General features: G+C 38.3%; 1 protein-coding gene and 1 long non-coding RNA gene across 5 annotated transcripts in view; one reads left to right on the top strand and one right to left on the bottom strand.

Annotated features, from left to right (window-relative positions):
- Window positions 1-23,695, bottom strand: part of kif26ba (kinesin family member 26Ba) — a 106,744-nt gene that overhangs the window by 80,683 nt on the left and 2,366 nt on the right. For all 3 annotated transcript variants that reach the window (XM_008405769.3, XM_008405767.3, XM_008405766.3), the window contains exon 2: window positions 21,866-22,258. In XM_008405769.3, the coding sequence (XP_008403991.2) occupies window positions 21,866-22,258 (393 nt within the window). The remainder of the gene's footprint in view (window positions 1-21,865; window positions 22,259-23,695) is intronic.
- Window positions 10,952-22,381, top strand: LOC103462773 (uncharacterized). 2 transcript variants are annotated; one of them, XR_533394.2, is made up of 5 exons: window positions 10,952-11,336; window positions 17,317-17,486; window positions 17,580-17,722; window positions 18,858-18,917; window positions 21,970-22,381. It is a non-coding gene; the product is annotated as an uncharacterized LOC103462773 (long non-coding RNA). The 2 variants fall into 2 exon arrangements; XR_533392.2 differs by lacking the exon at window positions 18,858-18,917 and having other exon boundaries at window positions 10,963-11,336.

The following is a 23,695-nucleotide window of genomic DNA, read 5'->3' on the forward strand; positions in this document are numbered from 1 at the left end:
TCTGTGATGGAGGCTGGTGTCTGTGCAAGAAGAGCAAGGTCACAAACAAAATGGCATCTCAGATCAATCACATGGATGGGCGAGGCACATGTATAAGGATTAACACAAACCTAATCCCACTCACACAGAAAACTCATAAAATACAATATAAAATAATTTATAGTTATTATATAAAGTAAAATAAATTATGCAAAAAATTATTTCTTTGTCTCATAGGGTGCGTTCACACTGCAGCGACCCAATTCCGATTTTTTTGACGTAATGCGACCTGTATCCGATCTTTTCAGTGTGAACAGCACAGGTCAGATTCTTTTTCGAATGTGACCCATATCCGATACGTATCCGATTCAAATGCGACCTAACATCCTGGCCGCATTCATCCGAACTGAACGTCACTGATTCTCAACAAATCTCACTATTCTGTGTCCTGATACGCGCAAGTGGGAAGAAAAACAACAACCATGACGGACTAAATAAGGATTAAGTTGTTAATATGCTGCTCCGGTCGGACAACTTCAAATATGTAAGCTAAGATCCACCGTTAGCCTCCACGTTTACTTCCGCAAACACTGAGCACTTCTTTTCATGGCGGTTGGCAGAACACTTAGAAAGCTGACGCCATTGTGCCCTCTACTGCGCATGCGGGACACTTTCAGGTCGTTTGCCCGTTTACGCTGCAGAACGCATACAGGTCGCATTTTCTGGCAGTGTGAACGGCCCTGGCAAAAAAATCTGAATTGCCAAAAAGTCGGAATTGAGTCACTTCAGGCTGCAGTGTGAACACACATAAAGACACAAATAACGTTCCAATACCACATGCCAAACAATGAACATGGTAAATGACTCTAGATCAGGGGTGTCCAAAGTGTGGCCCGGGGGCCATTTGTGGCCCTTCGATTGACTTGGTGAGGCCCTCAGCTGCAATTCAAAAATGATACAAATTTGGCTCGTTGTTACCAACATAATGTGAAGGAAAATGTGAAGTACAACACAAAGTATTTGTCTTTTTATAACCACTTTTAAAACAAAAGGTAAAACCAAATTTATCCAGAGATTTCCACTGAAAAGCCAACTTTACTGCAGCCAAATCAGCTTTTATTCTTTCTTAAATGTGGTTAAATATAGCAAGAGTTTTAAAACAAAGTGACTTAAATCCTGTTCTTATTACTGAAAATAAATTTATTCAATTGAGAGAAAAAGAAACTAAGATTTCTTCTTAATACAGCAAATATGCTAATTAAAGTTATATGTTTCTGCCACAATATTTCAAGTAATCTCAAATTTTCTAGAGAAAACAATAAAATTTGATAAGGAAAAAAAATCTAATTTTTAGATTAATATCAGAAATATTCTCCAAAAAAAAAAACTTTCCAAAATTTCAGAATTTCAAGTTTTCTTTGTCAAACTACCAAAAAAAAAATCATAATTTTAGTTTTTGGCAGAAATGTAGTCAGTCCTTTTTTTCTGTCTACAATGGCCCTGATACACCCTCGTAAAAATCTACAATAAATATCCAGCTACTTTATTGTTGTTTTTTTTGGCCCACGGCTATTTTTGGTTCTACAATTTTGGCCCACATGGCAAAACGTTTGGACATTCCTGGTTTAGATGCTTAAAATTAAACATTTTAATTCACCTTGAACGATTCAGTGTGTAATCAGGATGTCAATATTCTAGAAATATATATATTTTAGTCACAAAAAAGAAGAGAAATTAAACATCCAGGATAATGAAAATGAAAGGTTCAGCCTTAAGTTTTCCTTCACAACATGCAAAGTTTGATAAGTTAAACCAAATGATTCAGATTATTAAAAACATGTGATGTTAAAATTTCACTGACTGATAGTAATAAAATACAGTTACCTGAACATGATCAGTTTGACTAAAGAGTGAATTAAGATTAAAATACGATCATGAATAAAACAAGTAAAAGCCAAATAATTTCTCTGCTTATGACAAAACGACTAGTTGTGTTTAAAATGCAGCTGAGAGAAAAATGTTTGCATTTTTGCAGGAACAACTTAAAGTGTTTTAGTTTTTTCTCCTTTTCCTCTGTAATAAATGACTTTAGAGCCTTGCAGACTTCCCCTCTCTGAGCCTCATTTATTACCTGCAGCTCCTTCTCTACGCCTCGTTTAATCAGTTTTAATTGGTCTCTCTCACATGATGCAACGCTGGATTTAAACTGGTCTGGACGCAAGTGCAACCTATAAGTACTCACATTTACACAAAGACACACGGGCATGTTGATAACAAAGAAAATTACACTGTGTTCTTAAAGTAGATGGAAAAAAGCATCAGATTGTAAAAATTACATGAATTAAAACGTAGAAATAAACAGATTGAAATTCAATGAAATAAAGAAATAAATCCTGAAAATGTTCCATCTTAAAATGGAATTACATGACTGAGTGTAAAGATTAATAAAGACATTTAGATCTAATTCAGCGTTTTTATTCATTCTTGGATTATGAGGATTAAATAATTAGTTTACACCATGAAGGTCAATAAGTCAGTAGAGAGACTCAAAGTAAACAGAGGTTTTACTTTTATTACATTCCTACAGTTCTGCAGAAACTAAACACAAAAATATTTTCTTCTTAAGGGAAAAAGCTTTTTAAACCAAACTACCATCAACAGTATCCAATGACTGTTGAGGAATATTTTCAAGCTTGTTTCAGGTCCACAAGATCTCGGTTATAATTATCCAGACTTTGACTAGGCCACTCCTAGTCAACCTTTTTTTCCCCTAGCCATTCATTGGTGGAATCGCTGAGGTTTGATGGGTTTTCTGATAATGTGGGTCCAGAAGCAGCATCAAGCTGCAGGATGTTGTCTGTCTGTCCATAAAATATTTTCCCTAAACTGTCACGGATCATAAAGTTTTTTTGTTTTTTTTGGTAAATATGAGATGTGCCTGTTTGTTGTTTTTGCTCAGCAGTGGTTTTCCCCCCACAGACTTCATTGATTCATTTCTTTCCTATGGTGAAATCATAAGTGCTGACCACAAATCGAGCAGAATGAGGTGTGTATTGTTTTTCATTGTATTTATTTAAAGAGACGACGCACATTAATTAACACCAGTAATTCTCCATGTAAATGTGCCGGCTTTAGGCAGACCTCCTGGTTTAGCCGTCAGACTGCTCTTGAATTTGGTTGGGAAGGTTCACCGCTGCTCATGTTTTCTCCGTTTGTGGAGAAAAGCTCTTACTGTGGTTCACTGGAGGCCCATAAAAACTAAAACAGGGCTTTAGAAACATTTTAAGACTGATAAATATCAATTACTTTCCCATTTCTTCTTAAATTTCTAAGATTAGTGGCATAATGAAATGCTCTTTTTGGAGAAGCTTTAGCCTACAGTCATATTCAGCTAAACTATTTATCCCAATGAGTGACGCTGGTCAGACTGAAAGTTAAAATGGAATTTTTAATAGATATTAAACATACTTTTTAATAAGACCACATTTCTGTTTTGTTTTTGTTTTTTTGGCCTGGTGCCACTCTAAGAGACAAAGTGTTAAAACGTCAGTCTTTGTCTATTTAATCTGTTTTACCTGGTGAAATAAATAAACTTTTCAATAATATTCTAATTTATAGTCTGTACGTCATGTTGTTAGACTGGTTCTATGTAACTAATTTCTTTGTAATTAGATGCGTGTTGGGGGGTGGTGAAATGGAAATCAGCTTTTCAGAAAATGTAATTAATCAGTCATTTCATGATTTACTATGGCGGGAATACGTGTTTACAAATGGGATCAAGTTATTTTCAAAAACTTTTTACCCTAAATAACTGAATTACAGTTTTGGAAGAAGAATTTTATATTTACTTAACTTTTATCTGGTATTTTATTTTATTTTATTTTATTATATTTAAGTGTAGAAAATGAGAACAAGACCAGAAGAAATCTGCAAGGTGAAAATGTTTTTTCTTTTGCAGGTTTCCTTTGACGTCTTTAAATGCTTGTGTACTTTCATGAGAAAGTCCATTTTAAGCACATATTTCAAACATTTTCTCTCCTCTGTTTGGGATTGATGGATATATTTACCTAGAGCTCTGAAAATTACCATAAATTAGCTTAGAAAGTGCTCAGAGGTGTTTCAGCTAATGAAATGTCATTTCTCCTTCCTGCACACATCCAGACATTTTCTGACCTCTGTGTGTGTGTGTGTGTGTGATGTAGGTCATTAAACCCAGCCAAAGAGGGAACAAAGCACCGTTTTGAATATGTGAGGTTTGCCTCGTCTAGTATGGAAGTTTGACCATTTTTCAGCGATAAATGTCTCTTCCATATTAGCAGCCTGAGTTACGAATCTTGTCCTGGCTTGTTTAACACTGTGCATATGAACCCAGCTACAGTGTAAATGAGGCTGCTGGATGGTTTTTATTAGCCGCCTACATCAGCGCCCAGTGCTATAAATGAAATAGTTCTTTAAATTACTGCCCAGTTTTTCTATGTGAAAGCTGCTTGCTGGTGCCTGTTTATAAATTAGCTGGCTTTTAATGATGGTACCTGGTTGTAAAAATAAATGCTTCTAAACTCTGATTTATTTCCAGCTCTCTTAAAAATACCTGCAGAGTAAATTAGACTTTAGGTTAGCTAGGCAGAACGTGAAAGCGATCTCTGCTATGTTAGCTAGCAGCCAGTTAGCTTGACCTAATAATGACAGTCACTTTTATATTGTTTGATCTATTATTTTTTTGATGGATGGCATGAAGGTAAATGCAGCCCATTGGTATCAATGCCGGATTATCTGTGAAGTTTTATTGCTTCCTGTTGCAAATTAAGCTAGAAAACATAAGTCGGCCATCTTCTTTGCATCATAGCAGAAAATATTACAATATTCCTGTTAGACAGATGGGAATTTAATCAGATTGTATTCTGAATAGCAAGAAGTTCAAGGAATTCAATTTGGTTTATTTTTTTTTAGCAAAAAAATAAATAAAATAAAATAAAATCTGTTTCTTATTTTAATTGTCTAATAAAAACAAAACTAGATCGAGAAAATGTGATTTTATATGAGTCAACATAGGTTATTTTTATTTTACAGTAAATAAACTAATGATTTATGCCCTAATCTTAACCTATTTTAGCCTAAAAGAGTAAAATATAGAAATAATTCTGGTTATATATCTTTTACTGCTGGTAACTTATACATTCATTATTTGGCAGGAAACATTTTCTTAAAATAAGAGGTTGAAAAAAAAATCTAATTATGTATTTCCAAGGTGTATATCGGGCCATTTTATAAAACAATTAACTGTGTAACTAAACTGGTTGTATATCAAACATAAAAGAAATTTGACTTTGCAATTTGAAATTAGTCGCTGTCCCTTTAAGAAGCTCCTGCTCTTCTTCAACACGTCAGGAAAGAATCAAAGCAACGCTCCAGGTATGTTTTTAATTTTGGAATAACATTATGACATGACATAAATCTCAAAAAGTCAATTTTACTATAATATGCACCTTAAGGGGCTGCACAGTGGCGCAGTTGGCAGAGCTGTTGCCTTGCAGCAATAAGGTTCTGGGTTCAATTCCCGGCCCCGGTCTTTCTGCATGGAGCTTGCATGTTCTCCCTCTGCATGCGTGGGTTTTCTCCTGGTACTCCGGTTTCCTCCCACAGTCCAAAAACATGACTGTCAGGTTAATTGGCCTCTCCAAATTGCCCCTAGGTGTGTGTGTGTGTGTGTGCATGGTTGTTTGTCCTGTGTGTCTCTGTGTTGTCCTGCGACAGATTGGTGACCTGTCCAGGGTGACCCCAGAACATTAGCTGGAGATGGGCACCAGCAACCCTCCCGACCCGACTTAGGGACAAGGGTGTAAAGAAAATGGATGGATGGATGCACCTTAAGGAAGGTTGACAACCTAAAGGTGAACTTCCACTGAAATTACTGTTTTATGAACCTGGGTGGTTTGTTGGGATGGTTTTTCCTCCTACATTTCCACTTCATGAAGCTCAATCAGGCATAAACCTTTCCTGAAGGAGAGGAAGAAGGAGATTTAATGTTTGAGGATGCTAAAGATTTTCATGCATTATCAACTAACTTTACATTAAACAAATAAATGTCAAACACACTGCTGATACATCAGTGTTTTATAGAGTTGGCACTGAGTTGCAGCAATAAAATCCTACAGCCTCAGTGTAATTATTTAATTAAAGGAAGCACAAAGAGACTGAAAGCTGTTGAGTTAAACTGATTTTAATAGTTTTAGCTGTAATTAAATTATGATTTTCTTCTCATAACTGGAAATCGGGATTGGCGACGCTAATTTAATATCCTTCATTTCCACACATTCTCATACAGTTATGGCATTTCAGCCATAAAACAATCTCATGTTGTCTGATTTCACTGTTTTTAATCGATTTCTGGACTCGGCTGTTGCAGTGAGCGAAGATCTGTGTCCCATCAGCGCAGCAGCACAGAAACAGGACAAAGATTTAATTATATAAACGGCTCCGCTTTCATCCCACACGATGAAAACACAAACAAAAAACAGCCTGGTGGAGATGAGGAGTGAAGTTATGTCCTGAAATCAGACTTTAGTGGCAATAATACGCGTCACATTCGAACCACAAGGAGTTATTTTAACGTTGACACACTTCTATGTTAAATCCAGAAATATGTGTGTTGCATGAACACACTGACGACTGAGTCCCGTTGCTCTCTGCTCTGTCACTGTCCTCTGATTTTCCAGGGATGGGGTAACTTCTCCTCATGACTTATTGCTGAATAATTCCAGTTTGGTTTGCAACATAAAGTGATTCTGGCACAGATTCAGCCATCGTTTTATTTATTTTTTTATCCTAACCTACTTCTTATTCATCTTTCCTCCATCTCCCAAAGCTTTTGCGCCTCTCAGTTTCTTCTGTCCTCTCTCCTGTGACTCCATTCCTGTTTCTCTCTCTGACAGAGATAAATTGCCTCTTGGTGTGGGTAATCCATCTTGCTGCATCCCGCCCCTCCTGCACTCTCACTCTCGTGTTTTTCTCCTCTTTTTCCTTCCATCTATTCCTCCTAGAAGTATCCTTCTATGCTAAAGTTAGTGAGACTCAGGGGAGGATGTGAAGGTAACCATCTTGCCTGACACTTCAATGTTTAATACAAAACGGTAAAGAAATGTTTTATTTATTATCTAGTGTGAAATATTTTAATGTTCTTTATTTATTTTTCTCAACTTTTTTCTCCAACGCTTTGTCTCGATTAAAAGAAACAACTTGCTTATCACAAATATCACAAAATCTACATTCAAACATGTTAATGGAAAGTTGAGTGGAAAGAAAAACTGGTAGAAAAAAAGAGATAACCGCAGCCTCAAGATTGTGAAACATAGCCTGTTCAAGATTTTGTGGCTGGAGGCTTCCAGACCCACCGAACATCAACGTATCCACAACGTGAGCTGTAACCGTCACATTCCTTGTGTTAAGTTGCTCCTGAACCAGAAATATTGCCAAAAACATTTCTGTAATTCATACAAAAACAGCTGTGTGAGAATACTCTCAAGGTTCAGTTAGTCCGCTGCTTGTACACCTTCTGGAATTTTTCCTTCCACTCAACTTTCCAGCAATATGCTTGAATACAGCTCTCTGTAAACCCTATATCTGTCCCAGTTTGGCCCAAAACGAAAATCAGTTCAACACCCAGGTGTAGGAGATGAGGATTAAATGCTTCAACACGATCGGCATCCTCTTCATCAAAACAAGAAGTGAGGTCATATGTTTTGACAGAACAGCTTCCAACCTTTAGTGCCAAGATGCCCTGAAGCTTTCCTGGTCTGCGTGTGGAAACCCGGCATTTTGGTGCGGCTTGCTCCTTTAATTTGTCAGAATGTTTTTCAGAAATCACTAAGTGCTAGCAGAGTGCTGGCTCGGTGATGATGAGCATCATCCAGTTTCAGGTGGAGAGGTTATTATGTCAGACACTTTGTAATTATCACCACTGAGACGTTTGCATTGATTTCATTCTGATTAGCCACTTTTACAGTGATCAAAGTGGAAATGATCAACTATTTTATCAAAAATGCTGATTAAAATCTTTTATTTTTACTCTGGTGGCAGTTTGAGTTAAGCAAACATACTTCAGTATGATCTGAAGTTGTGGATTTAACACTTCAGGAATGCTATTGCCAAATTCATGCCACAAATAGAGCTAATAATGTTTTAATTTTTATTGTTTTCAGCTCAAAAATACATGTGTAAATGTATATTTATTGATTTGTTTGTTTATTTTAAATTCAAATTCTACCACTGTTCTGCCATGTTAGTCTCATGGTGGATATTAGCGGCCATTTTGTTTGGTCCAGTTTTTGTAGACTAATGAGTTGACCCATATCTCCATCTTCATTAACCATAGAATTTAAATAAATCATTGTAGCTGCTTTAAAAACACCATAAAACAAAGGGAGACAGTAAAAAAAACACGAGATGATAAACTAAAAAAAAAAACAGAAACAGGAAAATACCAGAATATAAAACAGAAGAAAAAAAATGTAAAAACAGTAGAAAAATAATGAAAAAACATTAGAAAATGCCATGAAACACTGGAAAACAGTAATCAAAGAATAAGAAAGAAAAAATGAAAATATACAAGTATAAAAATGTTTGTTACCATTAAATTTGAGCAGTTACACTAAAAGTAAGTATGTTATTTTATGCATTTTAACATAAAAGTCAAACTTTTTCATGGCGCTCTTAAACTAGAAGTCAAAGTTTCCCTGCAGTGTTTCTCGTCACACAGTAGCCCTCATTCATAACTGGCAGCTCCACGAAGGAAAGCCCAATGCTCCACTAGTGGCCAGAGCTGCTGAGGTTAAAGAGCGCAGTTATTACTGTAAGTTACTGTTTGATATTTATGTCTCACATGAGCATCAAACCAGCATTCAGTGTCAAAACCCCTCCAGGAAAAAAAGACTCCATTATCGGCCACTTGACTGCAAGTCCAAGATCGTAACATGGGATATTACGTCTTTAGAGCAAGAAAGAGAGGAATTTGTGATGTTAGCCAGATTTTAGAATAAAAGCCCGACTCTCTAAGCACAGCCTGGTGTACAGCAGGAGATAAAAGTAAACAACAACAACAAATTTAAACTGCTTAAATCGGACCTCTCAGGCTCCATCTGCTGAAAGTAATTGGAAAGTTTAATGGCTGGAGGCTATTCTCTGAGTCTGATTGAGGCACACGGTGGGAACAAACAGCCAATTTAACTCTGGGTCTCTCTCTCTCTCACACACACACACCTACACACACGTTTGCGTGGCTATCTTTGTGGGGACTTTCCATTGGCTTCCACTCATTTCTATAGTCTAAACCTTACCCTTGTCCTTATCCTAACCATTACATACCTAACCCTCAATTCACACCATAGTCCTAAATCTGACCCAGAAACAGCGTTTCCTCTGGTGGGGATCAGGCTTTGGGCCCCACAAGGAGCAGTGGGTCCCCACAAACGTACGCACAAGCACGCACACACACTTTTTGGTTTTTGAACAGCTTCTATGAATTATTACCTCTCCGTTCCTTTTAACCTCGATCTCAAGCAGATCTTTTCCCTCTTTTTTTTTACTTTTAACTCCTAGTTTATTTCCACCCTCTTCTCTTTTATGTGCTGGATTGAAGAATGATAGTAGAACTAAGGGAACCCGGGTCCGCTGAGATGGATGATGAGTATTAGAATAAGTGGATGATGCTCATGTCTTCTCAGTATGTGGTTGAAGGCTGAAAAATTGAATATAGTCTAGCAGCAGGCAAATTGGTTACTTTAGATTTGTTTGAAGAACCAGCACCATCACACAGGAGCTATTAAAAGAAAAGAAAGTACCTGATACATAACTGGTGCAGTAAGATTTGCCCCAGAGTCAGGCTTGTAATGGCTGCCTAAATGTCATCGTTGTTCTAGTTTCACCTCCTACCCTTTACAATGCTCTGACACAAAAGACTCATAGTCCTCCTTAAAGTATATACACACACTTCTCTGTTTTCATCCTATATTTAGCATGAGACAGCTACCAATATAGCTAAGCCTGCAGGCTATCCAAACACACACACGCGCACGCACACACACACTAGCTCAGTGGAGCAGTCTGTGACAGGAATATTATTACAGTACTTGTAAACAAGTGGACCACAGCAAAGGCAGAGCCCTGGCCATGGCTTTTTCCCTAAAAGGAAAGAATTAGGATACACACACCTTGTATTCGTTTTTGTTGCGTAAACCTTTTTCTACACAGTTTCCATTAATATCAACTTTAATGTTTATCGTTGGTGATAAGGTTGTAAATAATAGCATGAAGAAACAAGTGAATTCCTACGCGATTGTAAATCCTGTTCACACAAAAAAAATTACTAACCTTTAAAAATGTAAACATTTTAAACATGTTTTTTAAAAAATACAAGTTATTTAAACCTGAACGCCATTTAACTGCATTTGCTTCACATTCATCAGCCCCAGAAATGTCAGTGTGTCATCTCTGACACATCCAGAGGCACAGTGGTGAGTTAGTGAGCTTATACGCCGTAAATAAACCGGCTAGCCATTACAAACACTGCACTGCTGCAGCAGAAACACGCAAAGCTGTATATCTCGTTCCTTTCTAATAAAACATACAAGCTTTTTTGGATTTCCATTTGGGCCGGCCACACCAACATGTCACCACCAGATCCTATACCATTCCTTAGCTAATTAGAAACAATTAGCTTGTTAGGTGTGTAACACACCTACTAATAATAGTAGGTATGTTACACACACAGAGTAGCTAACATCATACGTTGTTATGGTTACTAATTTTAATCTTACAGGAGTAGCCAACTAAAATAAGTATATTTTCAAATGCAGATGTGTGCCATATTATTTCAACTATTTGGCATTAACATCTGCTGATAAACACTAAATTTAGTTAACAAGTTTGTTATCTTATATTTGCACAGCAGTAGCAGCAGCCAACAGCAGGAAGAAATTAACCTTTTATTTAAGAGAATATAAAAATATTTTTTCACAGGTTATAGCATCTTGTTTGTTCGTGTTATTAAAGGTATATGTAAACATATCGTGTAAGCTTGGTGCTCTCGGGCGCCCCCTGGTGGTGTGAGGTCTCTAATCAGCAGCTTAATTTGCACCTGCGTCAAAATCGCTCTAGGGCCGGTCTCCTGCAACTTTTAGATGCATCTCTACTTCAACACACCTGAGTCAAATAATGAGGTCGTTAGCAGGACTGTTGAGAACTTGACTGCACTTAAGAGGTGATTCAGCTGTTGGATTCAAGTGTGTTGGAACAGGGAGACATCTAAGAGTTGCAGGACACCGGCCCTCGAGGACCAGGATTGCCCACCCCTGCTCTAGCCGGTTAGAGTGGTCATTTTCCATTGCTGGTCTCTTTGTACAATGGCGCTTGAAATTCAGAGTGTGGCACCAAAATATTATGTAGAGAAAGCTTCTGTAATCGTAACAGAGGCTCGGATTCTTTACTTAACATTTTGTGTTCAGTTTCTATTTAACAAACAATGGAGGCAGCTGATAACGGCACGACTTGTGTTGGGGTTTTGCCTCTTTTTTTTTTCTTTTTTTTTTACCTCCTCTCCCGGTTACTTGGAGCAATGGCGTATGAAATATTGAGTATCTAACTTTTATTTACTGAAATCACCAAAAATGTGTCCATGGGGCGCGTGTTTGAATTCACCAGATAATTCAGAAGTGTTGTGAGTTTCACAAGCTAACTGGGCACTGACGACGGTTGCTATCGGTGATGTTTTCGTTTGATGACCTGCTATGCTAACCCGCATCCGTGCCTGTAAATACGTCAGAGAGCAGAGTCTCTCTGATTGGTTAACACTCCGCCTCGAGCGGCCTTTGCAGAATGTAAGGTTTAGTGAAAATACACAGAGTTCTTAAAATAAAATAAGAAGAATTTGGTATAATAAACAATGTTGGCAGTCTGAATGCCTGCCAATACACCAGTGTCTTCCTTATCGGAATGTTTTAATTTAGCTAATGTAAAAATTAGAAAGCTTTGAAATAGTCCTGATTAACCATAACTTTAAACATTTATAAATTTTTTAAATTAAATGTAAATGATGGGTATTATTTGATTGAATGATGGTATGTTTTAAAAACAAATTCACTCGTATGTTGGAAGTAATATCTTGGTGATTTTTTTTTTAAACTTAAAAAAAAACCTCTTGGCTTGAGGTCTCACTCAAGCTAAATATATCATAAAAAAGTACAACAACAAATTAAAAAGCCCAGCAAATTAAAGGTATTTTTTGTGCTTAAAAAAAAAGAACCTTAAAATGTTTGTGTCCATCTTTGTTGTTTTCTCTTTTTTGTAGGTTTGGGAAAAACCATAGTAATTTTAAAACTGTTTATGTTCATATTAAAGACTTTAGAAAAGGGCAAGTTTATTCCTTGATGGAAAACAAATTTAAAACACAGACCTCTCAGGAATACCATTATTTTTTCCACAAAAAGTACCTGCAGATTTATACCTGAAAAACACTTTTTCCTGTGGTGCATGTCTATTTATTTCTGATTGGAAAAAGCAACCGATACTTCATTTTCATGTTTGGGTGACAGAGACATTTTACCCATTATCTAAAACACAGACTGAGGACAGGAAAAAACAATTTCCCTTCATTTTTCAGCATCGTATTGTCATCCAACAAGACAACTAAAATAAATTGATTTTTACCTTGAAAGGTATATTGATAAATATGATTTCAGTCTCCTCTTGCCACAATTTCTCAAAGAAACTGAAAGAAAGCAACCCTGAGAAAACCTAGAAATATAGAAGTTTATTGATAGGAAGTTAACTCTATATATATACACACACACCGACCGTGTTACCTGACACCTCAGCCTGTCTTAAGATTTTCCAAGAGGGAGATGCTGAAGATAGATGTGCAATGTGTGATTATGCGATCTCCTGCAATAGTCTGCATGCATGCGCCTGTTTGTGCATAGGTGTGATGTGTTTGCATGAGTGAATGTTCATGCTTGTATGTGATTTATCGGCTTCTGACAGGAGACTGACTAATGTTAGAAGTGTTGCTAGCAGGTCTTCAAATAAACTGTTGAGCAAGCGAGACTTCACAGCCTCATGGAGGGCTGATCTGGCACCTGCTGCTGCTGGAACGCCAACGTTTTTAATCTCCAAGTTTCTAAAAGTGTGGAGAAAAAATAGTGAGTTAACCAGGTTGCTAATTATAATTATCAACACTTTCCATGAAGTGCATGAAGTTGTTTTGGGTGCATAACTTTCTTATTCATAACCATCACTTGACAGGTTAACAAATAGACAAAAACAGCATTGCATATATACGTAATGGTACATAAAGATATTTACTCAAAACTTTGTGAATAAGTAACAGGTTTGTTATTAAATTCATGTAATCCCTACCAGTCAAATGTGAGATGCTCTGTACTCAATAACTGATCAGTTTTAATAAAATATATGTCTAAGGACCGTTTTTTACACCTTAATAATGACAGTAATGTAAAAATGAGACTGAGACATCACTACTTGGCTGTCAGTAAGACTATGCAGATTTCCTAAGATATTTTAAATGGACTCATTCAACATAATGATTACAGATTCAAATAATAAGAAATTAAAATTTTGTTTTTTAAATGTATGAGAATCCTTCCGAATGAGCATACATTACTATTATAAATGATAGAACATTTCAAATATGATTTCATTTATGCAGTAGCAGTTAAGGAAATGTGCAACACTTCCATCCATTTTTATCTAAAGCGTTGGATTTTAATGCATTAGAACCATTAAACTGTTGCATTTCTGCACATTATCTCACCTATACTTGCACCTACTTCACTCCTACTGAACGACGTTTTGTACTTTTCTCAACTGCTGGGTAAAAGAGAGATAGTTGCCATGGCAGCAGTGGACATTGTGCAGCAGCTGTTGAGACTTTAACCATGATCCACCAATGTGCAAATGTTCTCTGTGACGCCATGTGTCTCTGTGCATTCGTTTGTGTGTTTTCAGACTATCCTCAGGATACCTTAGTCTGCATGTTGGTATCCGTTCAAGCTGTTGTGTGTCAGTGTGTCTGTTTGGGTACGAGCGCCCATGCATGTGATCTGCCCGTTGTGGCAATATGCTGCCAGTGTGTCACAGAGGAGAGCCTGCTTGCAGTTTGTCTTGCAGCCTATGAATGTGTGGTATATTTGTAGATTTTATGTTTTTGGGGATTTGATAAGTGAGATTTGTGCAGTTTATTTAATGTTGGCATCTGAAAACCTCAACATTTCCATAAAAGAGAGAAGGAATATGAAAGAGCCAGGTGACAATCTGGACCACCTTAAAAGATATTTTATCAAAAGTTTGAGTTAACCTTTAATTTTTACATTTTAATATTTAAATATGACTGTCTTAAAGTTTTTTTTGTCAACTGTATTTAAAATTAGCCTCTGACTGATATTCAAATCTCCAAATGTTGGCGGTGAGTTTTACTTATTATTACACTTTGAAAATGACTTCCTTTTTTAATCTGCAGTAATCTTGCCTTGCAGCTTTTCAGTCAGCCATAGAAAATTTAGCTGCTTATTACAAATATAAATTGTTCCAATTAATGTAACTGGCATCCTGAAGTGGATTATTCAGTAATTTGTAGGTTTTTCTTTTTTGATTTGATTTGTTTTATTCAAGAGCAGTATTTGTGTTTTACCATATTGCAATACATGTTTAAATAATTTATTATGGTGGAATAAATTACCTGAAAATATTATAAACATTTCCATCAATCAATTTTTATTTATATAGCACCTTCCAGCAACAAGGCATTTCTAGGTGATTTACATAATACTAACACAAAAATACAAAGTCATAGAACACACAGTCAACAATTGAAACATTACATTTTGCGCATCAAATTGTTGATCAATTGATTATGTATCAATAGTAACTCTAACCAGGTGGGCTTTAGTCGAGATTTAAAGGCACTCGGTGTTTCGGCTGTTTTGCAGTTTTCAGGTAGTTTGTTCCAGATTTATAGTGCATAGAAGCTGAATGCTGCTTCTCCATGTTTGGTTCTGGTACTGAGGATGCAGAGCAGAACCAGAACCAGAACCAGGAGACCTGAGAGGTCTGAAAGGTTGCTATGACAACAGCAGATCTTCAATGTTTTGCGGTGCTAAGCTGTTCAGTGATTTATAAACTAACAACAGTATTTTAATGTCTATTCTCTGAGCTACAAGGAGCCAGTGAAGGACCTTAGAACTGGGTTTATGCGTTCTATTTTCCTGGTTTTAGTCAGAACTCCAGCAGCAGCGTTCTGGATCAGCTGCAGCTGGAGGATTGACTTTTGAGGCAGACCTGAGAAGACACATCGATGCGACTGAAGATAAACGCCTGGATGAGTTTCTCTAGATCTCGCTGAGACGTTAGTCCTCCATGTTGCCATTTGTACTACGACCATGTTCATAGTCATGGTAATTTTTGATAAATTTACGTCACCAGATACACACAAACCTTCAAGTTTTGCCTTTTCATTTGTTCACTGAAAATTGTTCCACTTTTACAGCAGTAGCTGAATTAAGCTGCAGTTTGATAGAGATGGTAGCGAACAAGTTATGGTTAATGCTGAACTGGTGTGAACTGGTGTATGCCCTTTTGTAGGTTGGCTATATTGACATGAGGCTTAAGAGAAGCTAAAAAATTCGGCCTGCATCAGCATGTCCCCCACCCTCCATCCATCCTCATCGTCTTACTGTTATTGATGAGGTCACCTCTTTATATGGTAATGTCTTTCACACCTGAAAGGCATAAGGCGACCATGATTGTTTTCTTTCTCTCTCTCTTTCTTACACACACACACACACCCACAGAGAGAGAGAGAACTATACCACCCAGGAAACACTAAAATGGGCTATCATCTCCATGAATACCATATATTTTCACCCTCTTTCCCTTCTCACAGTCACACACACACTTCCCACACACACACAGACGGCTATGAGGAGCCCATTAACACTGACAGAGATATGTATGCAGCTCACATCTGTTACATGTCGCTGCAGAGGCAGCACCAGCTGCCGTGGTTACCAGAGGCCTTAGTATTATGGGATTTGGTTATTACAGGACAGCCATCTACCCTTGTGCAGTTAAATATCCCTCTGAGTGATGATATTTCAAGGCTTAATCTGATAAATGCACAAATTATAGACTAATTACTTGTAACATCTGACAATAATCCAGTGGCTGAGATTATCTTTACTGATTAGAGCAAGTGTGAAATCTTAATTTGTTGGCTGGAAAAGCTAGGAGAGTTTATGACATGCTTATTTATCAATCATTGCAAATATTACAAGTACAGCAGTATAATATTCAATGCAATAAGCATGTTTACTAAAAACACGTCTAGGTTTAGCAGGTGTTAATATTTTTATCATAAAACATTGCCTTATTTTTGCAGTAGTTAGGATTTCATGTTGCTTTTATGTATTAAAGTAAATATCACATACTTTTCAAATTGTTTTCCATACATATCGTAACAGCCGTGGTATTTTTAGTCATCGTCATCATATTGTAGGAATGTCACACTGTTCATGCCAACCGCCCACACAACCTGGTGAATGGACTCGCTTTCAGATTTAGCTCGGTTTCTTTAAAAAGCCTCCTCAGCACAAACATGAACACTGGTTTTACAACACTGGTGTAAAACGGTTTACAAAAGAGCAAAATGTCGATGAGGATATCTGCAGATTATGACCCACAGAGTCAAATCGTGTCTTAATGAGCAGATTTAAAAGCCTCATTTGGTTTGAACCTGTCTCTTTTCTGTTTTTCTGTGAAAGAATAGTAGATTATGTTAATAAAAAAGAACCTCTTTGAAAAAAATTGGTTTATTAAGAAGGGAAAGCAGAAAATTATACATACAGAACAACTCTTCAACATAATTCTGGATGCCATTTCTCCCTGGAGTCGTTTCTTTGACCTTAGCTTTAGGGACAAGCATTCAAACCGAAAACTTATCCGAGGAAGAAATTGCTGACAAGTGTTTAATGTACCATCTAATGCAGGCGGACACATTAGTGGGTTTGCTAATATAAACATTTTAAGTGCGTGTGTAATATGTATATCCAGAGGAAACTCCCACAGCGAAGCGAGCGCTGTTCTTCAAATGACAAACTCAAACAGACACAAAGAAACGCGCAGATGAAAGCAATCTCGCTAAATCAAGCTTCCTGGAGGAGGTCCTCCCAGGGGAATAAAGCTACAAACATGTCCTTCTTTGGCTGCATTTCCACGTCTGATCTACAGTTGTATATGTTTCACTTTCTAAACACGGACGGTTTTGACTTTCAGCTGATCAGAAACAGACTTCTGAAGCCGACGAACATCAAGTGACCCACTTTCCTGAAGTGACCTGGACCAACCAAAAGCAGATCATCTTCCATCCACTTATGATTTGGGCGTGGATTCGGCTGATAAATGCACAGCCACACACACCAGGACAGCAGGGACGAATGCCTCAAGTGAGTGCAGCTGTTTCGCCACATGTGCTTTTGAGTCATTTGCTTTTCCTGTGTCTAAACCTGAAACACATTCTGCTCGTTCCGAGTCTGCAGGCCACCATTTTGCTTTGCATTAATACAACCTGCCTCCAGCTAAATTACCTGCATGCTGCACACACTCCTACATCTGGCTGCCTGTAAAACGGCGCTAGTTAGACGGACAAGCCAATCTGAGAGGAGTCTGACTTTAATTTGAGGTAAGTAATTAAGTCGCACTAAAAGGAAAAACACAGAGCGGCTCCTTCATGTCTGCTGTCAATACTCCTTTTGTCAATCGTCTGTGGTTTAATCTGGAAACTGTCACCTCTATTTTAAACCACAAGCCATTAAGCTCTGTAATGATTAAATGCAATAATGAGGTGCATCCTATTAAATTCACAAATGGATGAATCAGCTTGATTGGAATAACTACTATTCACTCGTTTACCACTACAGGGATGGATCATATTTGCCTTCACTACTGCCCAGTTTTTATGGCACAGATTCAACAAGGTGTTGGAGACATTAATCAGAGTTGTTGGTTTTGAGCAATGCCCAGTTGTTACAAAAGACTCAAAGTAGGACAGGCAAATGTGTCCCACACCATTAGGCCACCAACACAACCTGGACTGTTGACACCAGGCAGGTTGGAACAATTTAGATGCTGACGTCTAAAATGAGGTTCAAAGTTTGTTTGTTTTTTTCAATCCTTTGTCAGATTTGAACTCCCAGGTATGAGTTGTATGGGTTAGGAGTGGTACTGGGTTTCCTCTTCTTCTCTTCTTCTTCGTCTGCTTCAGAGTTCAATGTGCTGCATGTTCAGGAATGGTTGTAATGAGTTGTTATTGGAGCTCTTGTCACCTTTCCATCACCTTTAACCAGGTTACCCGTTCACCTTTGACATCAACAAAGCATTCCTGTTCAAACTTTCCCTCTTTTTGGGTCACTCTTCAGTAAACTCAGATCACCAGTTTCTGAAAAGCTCATGAACTAAGGGTGTTTTCACACCTGATAGTCGGGTAGACTCAGTTTGATTGGGGACCAAAACTGAAACATTTGTTACATATTCAGCTGGTTCGGTTAACTTCCTCACTGCACTGTGTCAAACAGTTCAAACCCTTTGGAAACCTGTTCCTCCATCGTAACGTGTGCTGGCGCTGCACAAAGAACTGCTGCAGAAAGCAACACAAAAACCTCAGAAGAAGACATGAGCGCAGTCTTTCTTTGCAAAATGTAAGCAAGAGCGTAGCAGCGTCAGACCACGAGTCATTTCTACTGCAGCCTTAGACTCTTGTTTGTTTTAGTTGCATTTCACCCAGAATGCCCTGCATTATAGTTTGCTTTCTGCTTTAGGAGCGGTTGTGATTGGCTGAATCACAATTGGTGTTAAGAAGCAACTGTTACAGAAGCCTGGTGAGTTTATATTCACTCCTTCTGCCAGTGAATGATCTGCACTGGCATATTTGGGCAAAAGGCTAATTCTGTCATCTTCCCTTTTTTTGTACGCAAACTGACAGAGGCTCACTAAACTGCAGACATGCAAGCAGTGCAATATTCAAAAGGTACGAGCTGTGAAGGTCATCATTAACATAATGTGTGTGTGGAGATGCTTCCTTCATGTGGGGAGGACTAATGTGTTTACACAGCCACTCTGTGGGAAGTTTGTGTGTTTTCTGGGGGGACCAAAAGCAGGTCACAGCTGCATAAATTGTTCAATTTGAAGGTACAGACTTGGTTTTGGATCAGGGTTAGACTGTTTGTGAATGTGTGTGTGGGTGACCTGTCATGTATTCATATTCATGAGACAAACTGAGGTTTGTGTGGTTGGTAAAAGTTGATGAATGTGTGTTAGTATTCCTGTTACGTGTGTGTCTGATGGGGGTCACACACACTCCGCTGTCCCATGGGAACAGCAGGTCTCCTTCTGACAGTACACCATTGCAGGAAACACACACACACACACACACACACACACAGAGAGAACTGCTGTTCCAGCACATTTGCTGAAGGTGAAGGATTATTGGGTCACATTGCTTCATCAAGGACATGAGTTCGGTTTTTCTTTGACACAGAACACCTGCACAGGTCAGTTTACTCACGTCTGGGTTAAACAAAAGAAAGGCCAGCCGGGAAACTCTACCTGGCTAAAATAACTGAACTGTTAAGGTATTCAGTAATGACCCACAGGAATTTGAAAGCAAGCAGAACAGCTCCTGCTTCTGCCTTGAAGCTCCACAAACAGCAGGAAGGAGAAGGGCAACACGTAGAAGTTAAGAGAATCATTCGATTCAGGAAATGTTAACTGCTTCATGTGTTGCTTTGAAGAGGAAAGTTAGCATGTCAGGCAAGAGAAAACATGTAAATGAGGTCTGGGAGTGAACTCTGCCTTTCTGTGTTAAACCAGTTCTGCTAAACCATAAAAGATCTAGTTGACAGTGCTGCTGAAGGATTCAACTGATGCTTGTTCAAACAAAAACAAATAAAACTAAAAAGGATTCTGTTTGCGCATCAAAGCTTTCCAAATAGTCGTCAGGTGTGTTTATGCATGGTTCAAAAAAACCCACATCACAGGAGCAAATCAAAGAGCAGCAGTGGGAGGTTTATTAGAGCTTGACAGGTACATGGGTTGAGTCATATTTACCTTGGTGTGGATGATCCTGATTTGATAGAGAACCATAAAAAGAGCATACTGCATAAAATTAGAAATTATGTATTTACACTCCTTTTTACATCCCATTTTTTTCATATTTTGTGGTGCCAGATGCATTTTATTTGAATTTTATGTAATGGAGACCTGCAAAGCAGGGCATAATCATGAATTTTTGACCATTTAATTGTCAAAAAGTACTAAAACCATGTATTTTTATCCCACTCCCACAATTATTCAGTACGTTGTTAAAAATATTGCAGTGTTTATAATGTAACTAAATGAAAACAACAATTCTGTTAGTTTCTCAAAAGCAGTACCTACAGCAGCTGTGATGCAGCATTTTGACTTTGTGTTCTTCCTCCACTGCAATAAATTTAACCACAGAGAAGGCTGTAATCAGTAAGATCTGAACCCAAACTCCCAAATTGCTCTTAATTAATAGCCTTCTAACCATCAGCAAACCTCAGCGCTTTGAAAAAATGTCAAACAGTTAAAGTCTTGAATTAAAAGAACCTGAAACTCCATATAGGCTGAGCAATAACTCTAGCAGTCCAAATGTAGTGTTTAGGCTCACTTTGTGCTCTTTATTAGCGCAGTTCTGCATATTGGTGTTTGTTTGTTACCAATTAGCCCAAGGCCAATGTGTGGGCAACAGCTTAAAGTTATTCAGCTGCAACAGAGGAAAATAAAATTCATGGCAAACCAGAGTTGGAAAAAATTGGACGTTTAAAAACGCTCTCCCAGGAGCTAATTTGTGTTTTTTGTAGCTCAAGTATAAAATCTCTGCATGAACGACACCAATTCTTTACTTTTTTCATTCTTTTTTTATTCCAGTTATGTTTTATGTATTTGCCTCAAGTGATCCCAAACATCAAAATAATCCGTTTCAGAGCGTGGTCTAAAAAAAATACATACATTTATTATATACAAATGGACTTTTATGACCGCTTTAAGAAGCAATCCTGGAAAAGAAATGATACCTGTTGGTCTATTTCAGTCATCTCTATTTCTTTTTGAACTTCATAACTGTGTACAACTCTGTTAAACATATCTATCCCATTACAGATTTCTCTTTAATCTAATTTAAATATTTCAGATAATTAAATTAAGACAATCTCTGTAAATACAAATGCAGTTTTTAAAATGATAATTTTCTTTAAAGTGATAATCACTTGGAGCATAAACAGACTCTGAGTTGGACTCTGTTTCTGAGTCTGAATCTGCATGATTTGATTGAAAGGAATCTGATTTCATTTCTTATTTCCACATGACTTGGAGCTGTTTGTCTTGTAAAGTGCATTATGCTGACAGCTGTGAAACGCCACTATGTAAATAAACTGATCTGAAAGTAATTGAAACTCAACCAGACTTCTTGTTTGTGGTCACCATTTTGTTTTGTCACTCTGTCTGAACCTGATTAGCAGCTGCAGATATAAATTTTCCAGATCCCAGAGGCTGTTTTGCTTCTGTTCAGCTCGGGGGTGGATCTCATGGGATAACGGCATCGCTTTGATTTATTGCAACAATAACTCTGATGACACAGCAACACTGTAAACAAGCGAATGATTTGAACCCCAGTCCTCCGTGAACTGCCAAGTTAATGACAGCCTCTGTCTGAGTGTCGCAGTTAATCAAGGGATAATATTTTAAACTTTGTGTTGCCGACTGCTAGCCAGATTTAAACGTTCTCCAGGAAGCAAACGGTTTTTACCTTGCTGGAGTACGGGCCTGGGATGAGTAGTTTCAGTGCTTGACGCTTCAGCTCTGTCAGACGCGTGTTGCAGTTCTCACACCATATCACCCTTTCGCTTCCAGGTGAACTTCCGCTCCCTGAGGCCGGCGATCCTGTCCCAAAACCCGGAGAGCCACCGAGAGAACCCGGTGATCCAGTGCCAATCCCTGGGGAAATGGTTCCTGGAGATCCAGAGAAGGATCCTGGCGATGAGATCCCCGAGCCTGGGGAAGGGGTACCAGTGGAGCTGGGCATGGAGCCGGCTCCCTCTGGCGCTGGACGAGTGCCGGAGCGGCTGGTTTCCTCATAGGCCTTTCGGCACCATGTGTCCGGAAAAATGGAGGCCGATTTTGTTGGGGAGGAGTCGGGCATCTGTGAGGATGTATAGATAGTTTCACTGTTAGGAAAGACAAGCTATATCTTAAAGGTGACCCATTATGGTTCCTTGAACAGTTTAGGAAAGGTCTGTGGACTAAATAAAACATGTTCATTACATTTTTGTACAAAATCATTCTTAGACAATGAGGTTTTACTGTGTTCAGTCCTGAATATTTTTGATCTTTCAGATTGAGCTGTTTTAGGGCCTCTTGTCACTTTAAATCCAAATAAGCTGCTGCTGACCACGCCCCCCCCCCCCCCCCCCCCCCCCCCCAACTCAACGTTTACACTCAAACAGATGTGCAACTATACAACTGCACATCTTTGAAAAGCAGAAGTGGAGCCTCATGCACAACCACCAAGAATGCGGCAAGTGGTTTCTGGATGGTAAGGCAACAACAAAACATTTGTCTTTTCCAGCAGCCATTGTACAGCACAGTGGTAAAACCAGACCAAACATGCTGGAGCTCAGCTTGGGTTGCCAGGTAATGGGGCTGAGCTCGGCTGGGGTTGCCAGGTAATGGGGCTGGGCTCAGCTGGGGTTGCTAGGTAATGGCGCAGTGCCTGTTGATTGTTTGGGAGGCTTTTGAAACGACTCATTTTCCAGACGCCAAAAAACATGAACTTATTGCCAGAAAATGGTTTGGCAGGTGTTTTTTTCCAGAAGCAGCTGAGACCCAAATGGAAGTACAAAAATGTGTGAAAAGTGAATTTTGCATAATAGATCCTGTTTTAAATCACTGTGTGAACATAAAGGCAAGAGGTTGCTCAGGAACAGGAATGTTAAGGTCGGCATAAATGTGAGAGCATATGGCCTGTTTTAAGCTGTTGGAAGGAAGGAAAAACAATGATGCTCTTCCTTTTTCTTGAACAAGCAGAGCAGCACTACTAACATTTCTGAGAGCACAGTATATATCTGAATAAGTTATAAATTGAATAAAAGCTGTTATCTACTGCATGTTTTACACATTTTGCTGGCGAATGCAAATGATAATTAGCTGTCTTTACTGCTCTGAATCTTCACTAACTTGAATTCTCCCAGGGAACGGCTGAATTTTCTCTAGGGACTTCATTCCTCCCACAGTTCACAAAACATGTATGTTCAGTTAATTGGCTGCTCTAAATTGAGCTAAGCAGTGTGTGTGGATTTCTTTGTTGGCCCTCTACTTGCAACATGTCCAGGCCTCACCCCGCCTCTTACCCATAAACTGCATAAATGATACGACCCCTCCATGCCTCTAAATGAATCAGTGTGAATATAAATAAATGAGTATTAACAGCGTAAGACGGCAACACTGACTAAAAGCAATCAGCTGTCCAATTATCTATTGATCAACTCTGATCAGAATTTGGCATATCCAACACAAAGAAATCGGATTTATTAAATGTATCATAACTAAGAATTTCCACCACGTGCTTGGATGCATAAAT

Source organism: Poecilia reticulata, chromosome 3, assembly GCF_904066995.2.
Source record: "Poecilia reticulata chromosome 3, P_reticulata-male-v2, whole genome shotgun sequence".
NCBI lineage: Eukaryota > Metazoa > Chordata > Actinopteri > Cyprinodontiformes > Poeciliidae > Poecilia > Poecilia reticulata.